The sequence below is a fragment of the Otolemur garnettii genome, unplaced genomic scaffold (assembly GCF_000181295.1).
Source record: "Otolemur garnettii isolate 467f Iridium unplaced genomic scaffold, OtoGar3 scaffold00022, whole genome shotgun sequence".
Lineage (NCBI taxonomy): Eukaryota > Metazoa > Chordata > Mammalia > Primates > Galagidae > Otolemur > Otolemur garnettii.
Window position 1 is genome coordinate 9,383,195 of NW_003852417.1, and position 16,779 is coordinate 9,399,973.

At 36.5% G+C, this 16,779-nt stretch overlaps 1 protein-coding gene across 4 annotated transcripts in view; it reads right to left on the bottom strand.

The window, feature by feature from the left end:
- Positions 1-16,779, bottom strand: part of SMC6 (structural maintenance of chromosomes 6) — an 84,100-nt gene that overhangs the window by 16,561 nt on the left and 50,760 nt on the right. For all 4 annotated transcript variants that reach the window (XM_023511861.1, XM_003787408.3, XM_023511860.1 and 1 more), the window contains exons 20-24: positions 13,667-13,747; positions 12,127-12,297; positions 8,220-8,357; positions 7,083-7,228; positions 3,182-3,307 (exon numbers count right to left, since the gene is read on the bottom strand). In XM_023511861.1, coding sequence (XP_023367629.1) covers positions 3,182-3,307; positions 7,083-7,228; positions 8,220-8,357; positions 12,127-12,297; positions 13,667-13,747 — 662 coding nt within the window. The remainder of the gene's footprint in view (positions 1-3,181; positions 3,308-7,082; positions 7,229-8,219; positions 8,358-12,126; positions 12,298-13,666; positions 13,748-16,779) is intronic.

Genomic DNA, 16,779 nt, shown 5'->3' on the forward strand with positions numbered 1-16,779 from the left:
AAAAAAAAAAGATAAAAATATTCAGTGAGCCATGCTTAAATGGATATGATGATGGCCAGGCTTTGTTGTTCTATTTATAGAATACAAGTGGAATACATTTAGCATGATCCTTAATGGCTCTGGGATTTCATAATGGTAAATCAGCAACGGATTCTACTTAATCAGCTGCATTAATCCCTACTGAAGAATCTGTCCTTTGAAGCCAGGCATAGATTTCCTTTCTACCTGTCAAAATCTGAAATGACATCTTATCCTAACATAAAGCTTTTTACCTATGTTGAAAATTTGTTGTTTAGTTCAGTCACTTTAATCAATTATCTTAGAGAGACCTTTTAGGTAACTTTAAAACAGCATCTGGATAACCGCTGTAGCTTTTATTATCCATCAGCACTTAACGGCTTCACTTTTTACTCTTTTGTTATGGAGATGGCTCTTCTTCTTAAACCTCATGAATCTACTTCTGCTAGCTTCACATTTTTCTTTAGTAGCTTCTTCACCTCTTTCAACTTTCACAGAATTGAAAAGAGTTAAAAGCTTGCTCTGGATTAGGGTTTGGCTTAAGGGAATGTTGTGACTAGTTTGATCTTCTATCCTGACCACAAAAACTTTCTCCATGTCCACAGTAAAGCTGTTTCTCTTTCTTGTCATTCCCTGTATTCACCGGAGTAGCACTTCTAATTTCCTTCTAGAACTTTTCCTTTGAACTTGCTAACCTGACTCAAGAGGCTTCCTAGCTCAATTCCTACATGCACTTTTTTCCTTTCCTCCTTTCAAATGAAGAGTTGCAAGCCATTACAGGGATAGTAACTGGCCTAATATTAATACCATTGTGTCTTAGGCAGTAGGAAAGCCCAAGAAGTGGGAGAAAGACTGCAGAGTGGCCATTTGGTGAAAAAATCGAAACACACATTTATCAAGTAAATTTGCCATCATAAATGGGCAGTTTGTATTACCCCCAAATAATTACAATAATAATATTAATTAATTAATAATCACAGATCACCATAACAGAGATAATAATAATGAAAAGCTTAAAATATTGCAAGAATTACCAAAATATGACACAGAGACATCAAGTGTGATAGGGCCAAATGTAGGGAATGGCCCAAATAGGACCTGTAGGGACCTGCCCAAGAAAGAATGTCCCACCCAGGAAGGAAGGAATGCGCCCATCCCTACCCTTCTGAACCTCCAAAGTCTTACATTCCCACCCACCTCAACCCACGTGCTGACTCCTTTTTCAGACTCAGCCTACTTGCACCCAAATGAATAAAGGCCAAGTTGCCCATATAGAACCTGGACCCCAGTTTCTTTCGTTCACGTCATGGAATAATTTCTCATTTTCAGTCCTTAACCTCTCAAAGTGAACTCAAGATGTTGGAAAAATGGTGCTGACAGACTTGGGGTAGGGTTGCTAGAAATCTTCAATGTGTAAAATAACAGAGTTTGTGAAGTGCAACACAGTGAAGTACAATAAAATGAGGTGGGCCTGGAAACCGTAAGACCAATACTTAATAAAAAATATTTTAAATACAAGTGTCTGAGTACTAATATCAAAATAAATCCTACCATATCTGGAAAAGATGTATATAGTAATAGAGATGGGTTTATTCTTCTACCTGAAACTGAAACTCTGGACAAAATACGAGCAACCCGAGTTTTTAGACTTAGGATATTTAATAGAGCAGGCAGTTCTAGAGAAATGATCTCTGAAAGATGGGCAACAAACTGAGCCCCATGTATGCCCCAAATTACTACTCATGGAAAGAGTCAAGGGAGAAATAAAGAACAGTGGAAGCCTAAGTGGAGCTGGCAGTCTTCACATTTGAGAAGAGAGAGTTGGGAGTCTGAGGAAGCCCACAGAAACTCCACTGGATTCACAAAGGGCTCTGTTCCAGCCTTGAGCTGAGTACTAATCAGTGAGTTTGTAGACACCACCTAAGGCTGGAAGAGAAAATACCCAGAAGTAGTACAAGCAATCCCCAAAGCTCACAGAAATGCAGGAGTAGCTCACGTTCCCACTGGCTAGCATGAAAATCTCCTAATTCCCGAAATACTGATAGAGTACTCAGAAAAATATTGCTTCAGAGGTAAGAAAAAATTAGCCCCTGACCAAAGGCTGCTTTATCCCACCTAACAAAACTTACTTCAAAGTAGCCTTCAAGGGGCAAATAACTTCAAGTCCTAATAACATGCCTCTACAACTGAAACAGGCATTTCAAAAACCAACCTGTGGTTTAGTTAAGGAATATGATGAAACCTATTTTTCTTTATTGCTTTCTCTCAATTTTCCCAAAGTATTACATCTAAGTATATGATTAAAAAATATTTTCTGTAGTCCTAAGATTATGGAGTTTAGGGTATAAAGATGGTTAAAAAGCACACTGCTGAGAGTATGACAGCAGGGAAGAACAGGAGAAAGCAGAAGGACTCGGGCCACTCCAGGTGCAAGAATATTAATGCCCTTCCCTATCAACTGTCCTGGTTTATTTCTGTTACTGTGACACTAGATGGGGTCGGTCAATCCCTGTGAATCTGCGCATCTTTAGGTAATGTTAATAACAGTCTGTTTACGTGATCCTGTATTCATTTATTTAACAAACTGACTGCCATACGAGAAAAAAAATTTTTTTCCCATGGGGCCACAGTGTTTTATTAGGTCAAAGTAGGTCAAGAAATAAGTCAGTTATATATGCTTCACAAGGCCCCAGGCTCAAAAGCAGCATAAGTTAAATACATTGCAGTTAATGTGTTAATCAACATATACAAGTGCTACTGTTTTTAGGTACAGTTATAAACACTGGAGATACAACAGTAAACAAAAGCTTCTGCATTCACAGAGCTACACCATTCTAGTACATCATGTTAATCAGCTGAAATAACTGCCTCAACAGGTCCTACCAAAATCTCTGTAAGAACATGTAATGTCCAAGGGGAAAACAGGCTGTTTTAGAACCAATGAGCTGCCATTCAAAGGACTTAATTAAACAGTCAGCTACAAGCTACCTAGTAAAGCATAACTCATAGAGTGGAAAAGCTAGATAAGCTGGGTGGTGCCTGTGGCTCAAGGAGTAGGGGACCGGCCCCATATACCAGAGGTGGTGGGTTCAAACCCAGCCCTGGCCAAAAACAAAACCTCACAAAAATATATAACATGTAGTAATATTTTTAACGCACTTACCTTCTAAATTGTTGATATGTTTTGTATCTATGATGCATAATTTCTTCCAGTAATTTAATAAACCTTTTTAAAGTCCTTACTTTATTATCCAGATCAAGATAGGTTTCTCTTGCTTCTTGATACTGCCTATTTTATAAACAAAATATTAAGTTAAAAAAAAAAAAAAAACAAACACCATACACAAACAACTAAGAAGAGTAACATCTCAAACTTAACCAGGGAGAACAGGGAGGACAGCGAGTACGAAGGCCAGCAGCAATCATTTTCATGAAGTTCCAGTCACAATATACTCCTGGAATGACAGTGCTACAGAATGAAAGAGTGCTAACCTGACTGGGAAGGAACAAAGTACAAGGCCTGCAGAAGGCAAAGAAAATATATGAGCGAGTGCCCTGGTGGGCCCAGAGAAGGCAGATCTTGAGTGTGTTGGCAACACACACAATTCCCAAATGTGAAGGGGTCACTCTGGAAGAAATGTTTCCCTTAGTTACACAGGAACAGAGGAACAGAAGGACACAGGTCCAGCATTAGAATTTCAGAGAAAGCATAGCCACTGGGAAGTGCAATTAGAGGGTAACAGCCTTTTACTATAGTTAGGGAGCTCCTGACTTAGTATGAAAGATAACCCTGGCCCAGGCTCCCCCAGCTACCCCTCTCATTCTCTCAAGTAACAGTCCAGGAAAATCCTACCAATTAGAAAAATGAGTAACAAAAAAGGCCCAAATACAGTACTGATGTGAAGACATTTATAGAAAAAAGAGGTGAAGAAGAGCAGCAAAACCTTCCTATAGATAAAGAAAACTTACTAGAACAGTGTTGCCACAAAGCAGATGGAAATTGTAACTGAACACAGTAAGACAAGTACTACCGGAAACCAACACCTCAAAGAGACATAAGAACTGAAAAAGCAAATAAATAACTCAGAGAATAAACAACAGAAGGTGATAACCACACGACAGGAAGTAAAGCAGAATCCAAGGCGGGGTTGGATCACCACCACCACAAACAGAAAAGGTATGAAGACAAACTGAGAGGCCAGTGGGGGAAAGACACTGATGGAAATTGAGAACACAAATAAGAAAAACAAAAGGGCAAAAAATCAGACAAAATGGTAACTAGAGAAGAAAGCATATCCAACTTATATCTAAGGAAAGACCTTACAGAACAGAAAAATAAAAGATAAAATCTATTCCTCACACCATACACAGAAATCAACTCTAAATAGATCAAAGATCTAAATGTAAAGAATAAACATATGAAAGAAAAAAGAGGTGACTACTTCCCCAACCTAGATGTACAGAAATGCTTTTTAACTTGAACCCTAAATCCAAATGGAATACAAGGACTAATCAAAGTAAATAAAAATTACTGTTACATGGAAAAAAGCCCCACAAAATAATATAAACAAATTCTACAGATAATGACAAATTAAGAAAAAAACAATATGTAACATATGGCTAATATTTCTACTATATTTTAAAAACTTAAAATTTGAGGGAAAAATACTATAAAAATGATAAAAATATTATAAATCATTTACAAGGTATAAAACTTGTTCTTAAATATGTGAAAAGGTTGATTTTTATTTATAATGATGGGATATAATTAAAATTACATTACCGTTTGTCAGGCACTAGATAAGGAAAAATTTAAAAACTTCACAGTATGTGTCTTATACTGTTAGTAAGGTTGGAGGGAAGCGTCCTCTCTTATACAGAGTGAACACTCCTAACCTGAAAATACAAGATTTGAAATGCTCCCAAATCCAAAACTTTTCAACCATATGATACTACAAGTGAGAACCCCACGTGTGACTTTATGTGATGGGTCACAATCAAAACAAAGACATACAACATGTGGTTTACTCAGTCTTCCCAAGGGAAAAAAGAGGTCATCCCCCTTCAGCTGTAATATATTTTTTCTACACATGCCAGGTATTTATGTCATATTTTTTGCATGTAAGTTACGAAAATGACGGCTGATTGTATATAAATTCAGAGTCAGGAAGGATGGTGATGCCAAACAACCAGGTTGTCTACATGGGTGGCTTAGACAGTGATACATCTGCTTTTCTGATGGTTCAATAAAACTTTGTTTCATGCATAAAATTATTAAAAATATTATAGAAAATCATCTTTATTGTATTTATCAATAAAAACCAAAGAAAAAATCTGTGAATAAGTTACACAGTGTGCTATCTTGTGTATCTGCAAGGATGAAAAACAGCATGCCATATACTCACATTATTTTGCATTTCATATAGAAACACTGAAAGCAAATAAATTAACATGTAAAATACAGTGAAAGGAAGGAAAAGTGATGAAGATGATGAAAATAGAGGAAATGAAACTTTTCACTGTTCTTTTTTTTTTTTTTTTTTTTTTGAGACAGAGCCTCAAGCTGTCACCCTGGGTAGAGTACCAGGGCATCACAGCTCACAGCAACTTCAAACTCTTGGGCTGAAGCAATTCTCTTGCCTCAGTCTCCCAAAGAGCTGAGACTACAGGTGCCCGCCACAACACCTGGCTATTTTTTGGTTGTAGTTGCCATTGTTGTTTGGCGGGTCCTGGATGGATTCGAACCCTCTAGCTCTGCTGTATACGGCTAGAGCCTTAGCTGCTTGAGCTACAGAAGCCGAGCCTCACTGTTCTTTTAACACTGTATTTTTTAAACATAATGTGCTCCTTGTAAAAAAAAGAAACTCTTACTATTTTGATGATTTTTTCCTATTGTTTTCCAATGGTTTTGAAAATAAAATTGAGACGTTTATCAACATTTTTTAATATAAAACAATCTTCAGAAAATCTAATAGTTGTAATTTTCTAATGTAATTTAACCATTCTTTAACACCTGAACATTACTTCTAATTTTTCAGTATTATAAACATCTCAGAACACAAAGTTGTTTCTCTCACTTTTTTTTTTTAAAGACAGAATATCACTATGTTGCCCTCAGTAGACTAATGTGGTATCACAGCTCACAGCAACCTCAAACTCCTGGACTAAAGTGATTCTCTTGCTTCAGTCTCCCAACTACCTGGGACTACAGGCACCCACTACAACACCCAGCTATTTTTTGTTGCAGTTGTCATTGTTGTTTAGCTGGGCCAGGCTGTGTTCGAACCCACCACCTTTGGTGTATGTGGCTGGCGCTGAGCCTATTTTTCTCACTTTGGACTATGTTACAGCCACAAAGTCCTTGGTCAATTGAAATTTTGGTAAAATATTCTCTCAAATTGACACATACTACTTAAGTGCTTTTCAGGAAAACTTTAATAATAACTGAGATACTGTTTCCCATATACTGTTTATTATGGATTATTTAATCTTCATAATGCCCTATAAAGTAACTATTATAACCATTTTATTGATAATAAATAAGGTTCTCAGAGATTAGATAATTTGCCAATGTTAGACAAGTAGTAGAATTGTAATTCAAACTGAGGCACTCTTTCTTTAGAACCTGTGTTCAAATTATATTACAACTTCTATTTTTACCAAAAATGTAAAAATATCCATTTCATTAAAACCTCTTTGGTTTAGAGCCTTAGTGTTATTTTCATCCTATTTAATCTGATGTGCTATGTATTTGAAAACTGGCTTCTAATTAATTCCATTTCCATTTCTTTGATTACTTGTGAAGCTGAACATGTTCTTCTGTATATGAATCTTACAGATATAAAAAAATCACTGGTGTTAAAATGTCCTTCAATGAGTTTTGTAATAATTAAGAAAAAACTTACTCTTTATTGTTAATACATAGTAACACACACATAAAAGATCAGTTTAACTATAACTCTTTGCCATATTAAAACTTCAGCCAAATTTAAGATTTATATATAAAGTTTTTTTTTAAGTTTTTGTGATATGCATGGATGAGGTAATAAAGTAGAAAAGCTTACCTCATTATTTCCTCCCGATCTCCATGACTAGCATGTTCTGCCTGTATCTTTTGTCTTAATCGATTAATTTCTTTGTCTAGCATTGATGCAGATTTTTTTACTTCTATTCGCTCTGGGCAGATTTGTCTTGCTTGTGACATTTTCTCCTAGGAAAATAGATTACTAATGTCTTTAAAAATCTTCTTTGATATAGAAATTCATTATAGTGTTTGTGTTAACATATGCAAAGTAAAATTCTGAACTCATATTTCAGAAATGTATTTTAATTGTATTTCATATCAACTTATTTACCTAAGTTTTATACTGAAGATCTAGTCCAGAGTCCTTATAATTCTTCAAAAGAAAACTACCCTATGTGTGTATCTTTAATAACTTGTAAGATCACTACAACTTCCTAGTGAAACCAATTTAAAAGCAGCAGTTACAAGAAGTTTAGTACCCGGGGAACTGAGGTCAGACATAGTTTTCTCTGTGCTTTAGGATGGACTCTGAACACTAATGCTATTGAACACTCAAATGGAAAGTCCTTCATGTTTGTAAAAGATTAGAAAATGCAAAGTACTTTTATACTTAATACTTTATATTCATAACACTGAGCTTAAATAAGAAAACAAACAAACATGGAAGGAAAGGGATTACAGAATTTAAATCATTTTCTTGAAGACATGAAAGCAATGTTGGAATCCAACTGTTCTATTTAAAACAAGGTTGCTTTTAATTTATTCTCCTAAAACCAGGGCTACTGCTTATAGCTGTCATAGGCATATCTAGCAGGAACTAAAATCCAGCCCAGCTTACACCCTAATTACTTAGAAGATGGGGCATCTTTTTTTGACTTGAAGTGGTTTTTTGCATGCCAACTTGAGTATTTAAGGGGCTATGTGTGCCCAGACTGTGTGTAATTTTCTAAATCATTCAGAGGCATGATACGGATCTGTTGCAGTCTTGCCTATTTAACTCCTAACATTTTGAGGCTGCCTAAGCCTCTTCTGTTGGTTCACCCAAACACCTGTTACTCTGTATGAAATAGAAATTCAGACAGCTCGTCTGTTTTTGGAAACACGACATTAGGGAAAACACACTTTAATAATTATGACTAATGCTACAAATAAAAATACAAAAAACACTGTGGATAACCTCTAGTTCCTTCTCTTTCATATCCAGTTCTCGTTTCTTTTTATTTAAGGTGTCCAAGTGTTCTTTTTGTTTGTCTTCATAATGCCGCTTGCCTCGTTTTTGGTTATCCACTTCAGAATCAGCAAGGTTTAATTCATCCTGTTTGAATAAAGCCAAAATAATCTACAAATTAAAAAGTGCTTTAAAAAATTTCCACCATAACTTAAAATAATTCAGTACTATAAATTTACAGAGGTAACCTAACAAGAAACATCTGATTTTTTTAAAAGGTGGGTTGGGGGAGAAGAATGCAAAGAAATTTAACAATGATTTAACATAACTGATATCTGAAGGTGTAAGTTCACAGTTCTTTTCTTTTTTTTTTTTGAGACACAGTCTCACTTTGTGCCCCTGATAAAGTGTCATGGCATCATAGCTCACAGCAACCTCAATCTCCTGGGCTCAAGCAGTTTTCTTGCCTCTGCCTCTGAAGTAGCTGAGTGCTTGACTACAGGCGCCCACCACAACACACGGCTATTTTTAGAGATGGGGTCTCACTCTAGCCCAGGCTGCTCTCGAACTGGTGAACTCAGGCGATCCATCTACCACAGCCTCCCAAAGTGCTGGGATTATAGGTATGAGCCACGATGCCCAGCCCATTAATTCACAATTTTGAGCATAAAATACAACTGTGAAGAGCCTCTCCCACAATCAATTAAAAATACATAGTGGTAAAGTAGGATAAGGTATAATGGACGTCATAATGCAGAGCAGTCACTGGAAAAATAAAGCAAGAGGCACATCTAATAAACAAGAAAAAGAGACTAGAAAAGAACACTAACAGCCTTGGTAAGCCAAAGAAGGAAAATATGAACAACAAAGACTGGATAATTCAAACACAAACAGCGGTCATTATTTCATGATGAAATACTGAATGCTTTCTTTTTAAGATCTACTATAAGGCAAGGATGTCTAGTCCCATTACTTCTATTCACCATTGTATTAGAAAGCCTGACTAGTTCAATTAAAACAAGAAAATAAATGACATAAAAAATTAGAAAGGAAGAGTAAAACTTATTTAGAGAGATGACTGTTTATAAATTCTAAAAGAAGAACCTTAAAAACTAACAAGTGAGTTTAAAAATGTCACTGGATACAGGTCAATACAAAATTCAGTGATGTTTCTATATACCAGGAAAAATTAATGAAAACATTTACTATACAATGAAAAACAGGAAACACAAATTCAAAATACAACTCAGAAATAAGACATATTCACAATAATTAAAAGGCAGCAATTTGAACAGACATTTCCCCAAAGAAGATAAACAAATAACAAAAAAACTCATATTTTTGCTCAAAAGTATTACCCACAGAGAAAATGCAAATCAAAATCATAATGAGATACTATTTCACACTCACTAAGATGGCTTAAATAAAAAAGGCAGACAACAACAAATGCTGGCAAGCATGTGGAAAAAATTCAGACATTCCAACACTGTTAGTGAAAATATAAAATGGTACAGTTGCTTTGGAAAACACTTTCAAAGTCCCACACAATGTAGCCTAAGCACATAGCTTAGCAATTCCACTCCTAAATGTCTATCCTAGCAAATGACAATACATGTCCTCACAAAACTTCTACATGAATGTTCATAGCAGCAGCACCCAAATGTCCATCAACTGATAAATGAAAAAAAAAACGTAAATACTATTAGACAATAAAAAAGAAGTTGTTCTGATACATGTAGTACAGATGAACTTTGAAAACATTAAGTGGAAAAAGGCAGTAACAAAGACCACATGTGATTCTACTCATTCACATGTCCGGAATAGGTGAATTTATGAAAATGGAAAGCAGATTAATAGTCTCGAGAGCTGTGGGGAGGAGAGAAGGGGAGTGACTATTTCTTTTTCACATAAGGAAAACGTTCTAAAATTGTGGGTATGGTTGTACAACTCTAAACATACTAAAAACCAGTGAATCGTATACTTTGAATGGGTGAATTTTACTGAACAATACATAAATCCTGCTGATTTTTTCTATACCACGGCTGATTTTGTATGTAGTTGTTCTATCCGCTGTTGAGGGAACGCTATCAGACTTTGCTTCTCCTATGTTGCAGCTCTGACACTGGGTTTACACAACATACTGAGAACTGCTATGTATACTTGTGGATTGATCCCATTTGTCATTATATAATGTTCATCTCTGTCTCTAGTAATTTTGTTTACTCTGAGGTCTATAGTATCTGATTTTAATATAGGTTCTTCTGCCTTCATCTGATTATTGCTTTTAAATTGTATTATTTTCCTCCTTTTGCTTTCAGTCTACCCATATGGCTATATTTGACACAAGCATCTTATAGATAACATACAATTATATTTTAATTAACTCTGCCCTTATTTGTCTTTTGTTTAGGTCATTTATATTTAATGTAACGTTATTCATGTTAGAGCTTAAATCCATCATTATTTTTACTTTGTTTTTTTATTAATCTGTCTTCTTTTACCTGCCATATGGAGGTTAAACTTTTTCTTAGGATTCCATTTTGATTTATTTAATCCATTTTTGAGTATATTCTCATTATGTAGTTATTTTTAGTAGTTGCCATAGGTATTACACACCTAATATTACAATCTACTGATATCATTATTTTACTAGTTTGAGTACAGAAATCTTACCTTCCTTTACTCATCCCTATTTTTAATATAATTCTTAAATAATTCTTCTATATAAGTCAAACATTTTGCTTGCTCTCTAAACATAATCTTATTAACTCAAGAAGAAAAGGAAAGATCATTTCATTTACCCATATTTTTATCTCATTTTTCTTCATTCCTAATGGCCCAAGATTCCCTCTTTTGTTGTTCCCAACAAACTACCTGTAAGTTTGCCATCTATGGAATGTCTTTATTTTCCCTTTATTGCTGAAAAATACTTTTGCTGGATACAGGATTCTAAGTTGGTAGGTCTTTTATTTTAACACTTGAAAAATGTTGTACCACTTCCATTTGACCTCCATGGTTAATGATGAGAAATTTCCTGTCCATTCAAAATGATTTTTCCATATAGGTAAAGTTTCTTTCTCACCACTTTTAATACTTGGTCTTTAGTTTTCAGAAATTTGACTATGATATGTCTTTTATTATGAATTATTTAGGGTTTATCCTGTTTCGGATTCACTCACTTTATTTAATCAGTGAGAAAACGCTTTTTGCCAAAATTGGGAAGTGTTTAGCCATTATTTATTTGAGAACTTTTTCTGCCCTGCCCTTTCTGGAACTGGAGTAACACAAATATCAGCTATTTTGTTGTAGTTTCAGAGATCCCTATGGCAAAGTTCATTTTGTTTGTTTCGGTCTGTTTTTTTGCTTCGGTCTATTTTCTCTCTGTTGTTTAGATTTACAGGGGATAATACAATTTCTATTATAAAAACTTCATGTTAAATTTTTTCTCAAAAAATAGCAACTGACTTCAGCCTAAAATATAGCTGACTTATAAACTGATAAACAGGAGTTGAACAGCACTTTATTTCAAGATGGCTTTTCCATAGTATAGCAATTAATCCTTTAGTTACTGAAGCAAAGGTGAGAAAACAAAATGCGCAGGCACAGAAACAGTATCTATAGATGTACAAAATGTCCTTGGTTCTGAAAACAATCACAAAAATAAAGATGCAACAAAAGCTATTATCCTCTGGGGGAAATAGAGGGAAATTTATTCTCCTAAATCTGTAAGCATAAGTGTTTTATATTAACTGAACTAATGACAGAAGTTTGATTCCTACCATTTTTTACATTTCATTTTTTTGTGGCTACATTTACACCTAATCAAAAATTCTTTCAATGTACTATCCAAGAAGTACATTGTAGATATAAAACTAAAACATAAATGCACATCTATCAGAATACCAACAATATATACCTTAAGTGGATCTGCTTGCTCTGATAGTTGATTAATTTTCAATTTAATTTCATCATACTTGTTTTCTGCTTCTATTTTCAGACTTCTAAGATATTCCATTTTTTCCTTTTGTTGCTCCATATTTTTCTCCACCATTTTCATTTTGCTTTTATTTTCTTGAGCCTCATCTTCCTGATAATATTAAAGAGTTCATTAAAGTACATTAAGTTATCAAACAAAAAATATATACAGATAATTCTGAAAGAGAAAAAACTAGAGTCTATAGGCAAATCAGATCAAACACAAATAAAAGAGCAATGGAATTTTCATACTCTTGACACATCAGGAAATAGAAGACAACAGATTCAAAAATACAAAGGAATGGCACTTAGGAGACAAGCTAAACAATATTCTGCTGGAGATCATAGCCAAAAGGAATAACTTTTATACTAGCTACTCCTTTTACTTCCTCAAATCTACTTAGTGAACATAAATATAGATCCTATACAAGATAATGTGTTAGAAGTCAAGTAAATAAAAATAAATAAGATATAATCCATACTTTTAGGAAGTTTAATATATCAATAAAAGGAATTAAAGAAGAAAAATAAAAAGGAGAAAACGAGACTAGTTAAAAAATGAAGATAAATTTTTTCATGAAAGCTTCATCATCACAAAACATTGTTTTGTACATTGCTATAATCCTCAGCACTGAATATGCTGTCTAAGACAGAGCAAACACTCATTAAATATTCATTTTAATAAGACTGCAATTTATCCAATTCACTGTTTAATGCAATTAAGAAAAGCTAAACTGAAGGTCATAAACAGATGCCTGAATAAATAGAGAGTAACAAACATGTGATAAATTAAAATGAAAGTCCCTACTTTGGAAAAAAAAAAAAGAGAGAGACTATACCTGACTAAAAAATGGTCCTTCAACTGTGTCAATTCATAGTGATACTAATTAACTTAGCAGTTTAGTTTCATGAGCCACTGATTTGAATCACAATTAAGTTTTTTTTTTTTTTTTTTTTGAGACAGAACCTCAAGTTGTCCCTCTGGGTAGAGTGCTGTGGCATCACGCTCACAGCAACCTCCAACTCCTGGGCTTAAGCGAGTCTCCTGCTTCAGCCTCCCAAGTAGCTGGGAGCACAGGCACCTACCACAACACCCGGCTATTTTTTGGTTGCAGCTGTCATTGTTGTTTGGCGGGCCCAGGCTGGATTCGAACCCGCCACCTTAGGTGCATGTGGCTGGCGCCTTAGCCACTTGAGCCACAGGTGCCGAGCCCACAATTAAGTTCTGATAAAGTTTTATTTCATGCAGTAGAAGACAAAATCAATTATTATTCACATAAGTTATATACATAAAATATTAAGAAATCTGAAGGCTAAAGACCAGCTAGTTTCCACTTTATCAGTGAATAGAGATAGCAATCATAAGAGAAGCTTTGATTTAAAAGATTTTTAAAAGAAGCTCAGAAATTTTTGCCATTAACCTAAATGATCATTTAATTCTAAACATTTAAATTACATTGAAATCGAAGAAAAGTGTTTACCAAGGTTGCAATATCTACAGACTGGTGTTCTTCTATGTTCTCAAGTTCCCGAATTTCAGAAATACTTTTTCTTATTTTCATCTGAAAGAAAAGGTATTTTAGTAACAAAAATAAAAACAATTACAATTCTTGGTAAGAATATATTAATTGGGGTGGAGGCAAGATGGCCAACTGGAGCCAGCTTTCCACAGAGACTCCTGTCCAGAAGGAGAGTTAAAGGACAAATTTTGTTAAGTAAGCTGATGGTTTGGAGCTGAGCCAAGAAAGAAGGCTGAAGAATGCACATCAACCCTGCTGAGGCAACCCCAAGGAAACAAACAATAGTTCTGAACTCCAACACTCCCCTCCACTCTTACCCCGAGGTCTGGAAGCCTGTCCCCCATGGAGTCCATATTCTGGGGCGTTTTCTCCAGAGGTATGGACAAGGTATGGGCTATTGCAGGTCTGTGCTGATTCTGTGACATGGGGGTAAAGAGGACTGTGGACCAACATGGAGAGGGAGAAGCAGAGCCCTGCGGTACAGAGCAGCAGCGGCAGGAACAATAGGGCTCACACCCCTGGGGATATTTTGGAGAGACACTGCCCGCCTCTCTTGGCAACCAGTGGCAGCCACTGGCAGAACAACAGATCTGGGGGAAACGCCTGTCAGTGAGTAAGGGGTATGCCTGAGGCAGTACCTTCCCAGGTGGGTTGAGGAAGGGACAGAGACTACAACATGCAGCTGTGGAGAGGACATACTCCCAGGGTGGAATGGAGTCAGAAGTGCTGCTTTAGTGAGCCTAAGAAGCACTCGGTCCCCAGGGGAACACTGCTGAAGACAAAAGCAGATGGGGCAAAAGCACCAGCCCAGGGACAAACAGACACTGATAGCTGAGTGTGAGCTCTAACTCCACCTGTCCCAACAGAATGCAGAAAAGACAGAGATGCCAGGTCCATGAGAATTGGCTGAACGACACTGGCACAGAGCGGGGCTGAGCTGCAGTTTCTGTGAACTCAAACAGAGCCCGGCTTGCAGGGAAATATAGCAGGGACAGAAACACTAATTCTGGACAATATAAGTGGCAGCAATATCAACCTGGGGCAGGGCTGGAACTGAGTAAATCACCCCAGCTTCCATTAAGCATGTAAGGTTCATAGGCTTCAGCTCCCCCTGCCAGCTGGTGGCACAGTGCGGGAGTCTAGCAGAGGAGTAAGATCTCTCTGTCACTCAGGCAGGTGCAAACTGCTAGAGCATTGCTCACTGGAGGGAACTGGATCACAGTCCCTCTGTTACCAGTGACTGGGTGTGACAAAGGTGCAAGGTGGGGAAGGAGATATCAACCTTCCCAGACTAATTTATTTGCTAGATGGGTCCTTCTGACTCTACGGAGCACCACAGTGAGTCATACTCGAGCTGCCAGCAGACCCCTGCTATCTAGTTGCTCGAGACCTTTTGAACTCTCTCACTTGAGACTTGGTGATGACTGAGACAACTGATTTGGAACTCTTGACCAGGCTCAATCACCCAAGGACTATCCAAAGTGGTACCCTGGATGTGTGGTTGTGGGAAGGTTTGATTTTCCTTTTCCAGCTGTTGCCCATGGCGGGTGGGGTGACTTAGTTGCTGGTATTTCTCCACAGCTGAGACTTCAACACAAAGTTACTGATTCACTAGGATTAGACAGAAACCAGCTAAAAACAAGAGCCACTTAGCCCTACAACACCAAGGAGGTCCCCAGTGTCTCACACTATAGCACTATACAGGTCCTTTGCAAAGCTCTAGGGGAAAAGGTACAGACACCAGTCCCAGCTCTTGGGCAAAGGGCTGGTTAATCCCTACTCTAGGAGCCTCCCTAACCCAACTTTACCTTATCTGCTCATCTAGCCAATGGTGTAAAATAATCATGAGGCGGAATCAGTGGAAATACTCTGGTAAGATGAATAACCAGAGTTGATCAACTCTCCCAAGGAACGGCATCGTGGACACACCAGAAGATCCCATTCATAAACAAATGGTTGAGATGGCAGAAATTGAATTCAGAATTTGGATTGCAAATAAGATTAATAGAATGGAGGTAAAGCTGGAATTAGAAATTCAAGGAGCATTTCAAAAGTTGTCTCAAGAATTCAATGAATTCAAAGACAAAATCACCAAAGATTTTGACACATTGAGGTAAGAACCTGAAGCCCTCAAAGATCTGAGAAATACAGTAAAATTCCTCAAAAACAGAATAGAGTAGGCAGAAGAAAGAATTTCTGACACTGAAGACAAAGCTTTTGAACGTTCCCAAAAGCTCAAAGAGAAGAGCAGTAGAGAGAAAAAACAGATAATTCTCTCAGAATGCTCTGGGACAATTTGAAGAAAACTAATATTCGCCTTATAGGAATTCCTAAAGGTGATGAGGTGCCTTTGAAAGGCCCAAATGCTCTACTCCATGAGATACTCAAAGAGAACTTTCCAGATATGCCAAGAAATTCTGAAATTCAGATAGCAGACAGTTTCAGAACCCCAGCACAACTCAACCCGAATACGACATATCCCAGACACATTATAATTAACTTTGCCAAAGTTAACATAAAGGAGAAAATTCTGAAAGCAGCCAGACATAAGAAAACTATAACCTACAAGGGGAAGAATATTAGAATGACTGCAGATTTCTCTGCTGAAACCTTTCAAGCTAGAACAGAATGGTTATTGAACTTTAATCTCCTAAAACAAAATAATTTTCAACCCAGGATCCTGTATCCAGCTAAACTGAACTTTATTTATGATGGAGAAATTAAATATTATAATGACATACACATGTTGAAGAAATTTGCCAGAACTGAACCAGCTCTCTAGGATATTCTCAGACCTATCCTCCATAAGGACCAGCACAATCCTCTACCACCAAAGTAAACTCACTCAGAAATTTTTGACCAAATCCAACTTCCACAGTGGTGAAAAAACTAAAAATGTTAACTGGACTTTTGAAAAACTCGATACCCAAAATTCTACCAGGCTTACCAAAATTCCCAATTAATGTGAATGGCTTAAATTGTTGTCTAAAGAGGCACAGGTTGGCTGATTAGATACAAAAACTCAGGCCAGATATCTGCTGCCTTCAAGAATCTAATCTTACTTTTTTTTTTTT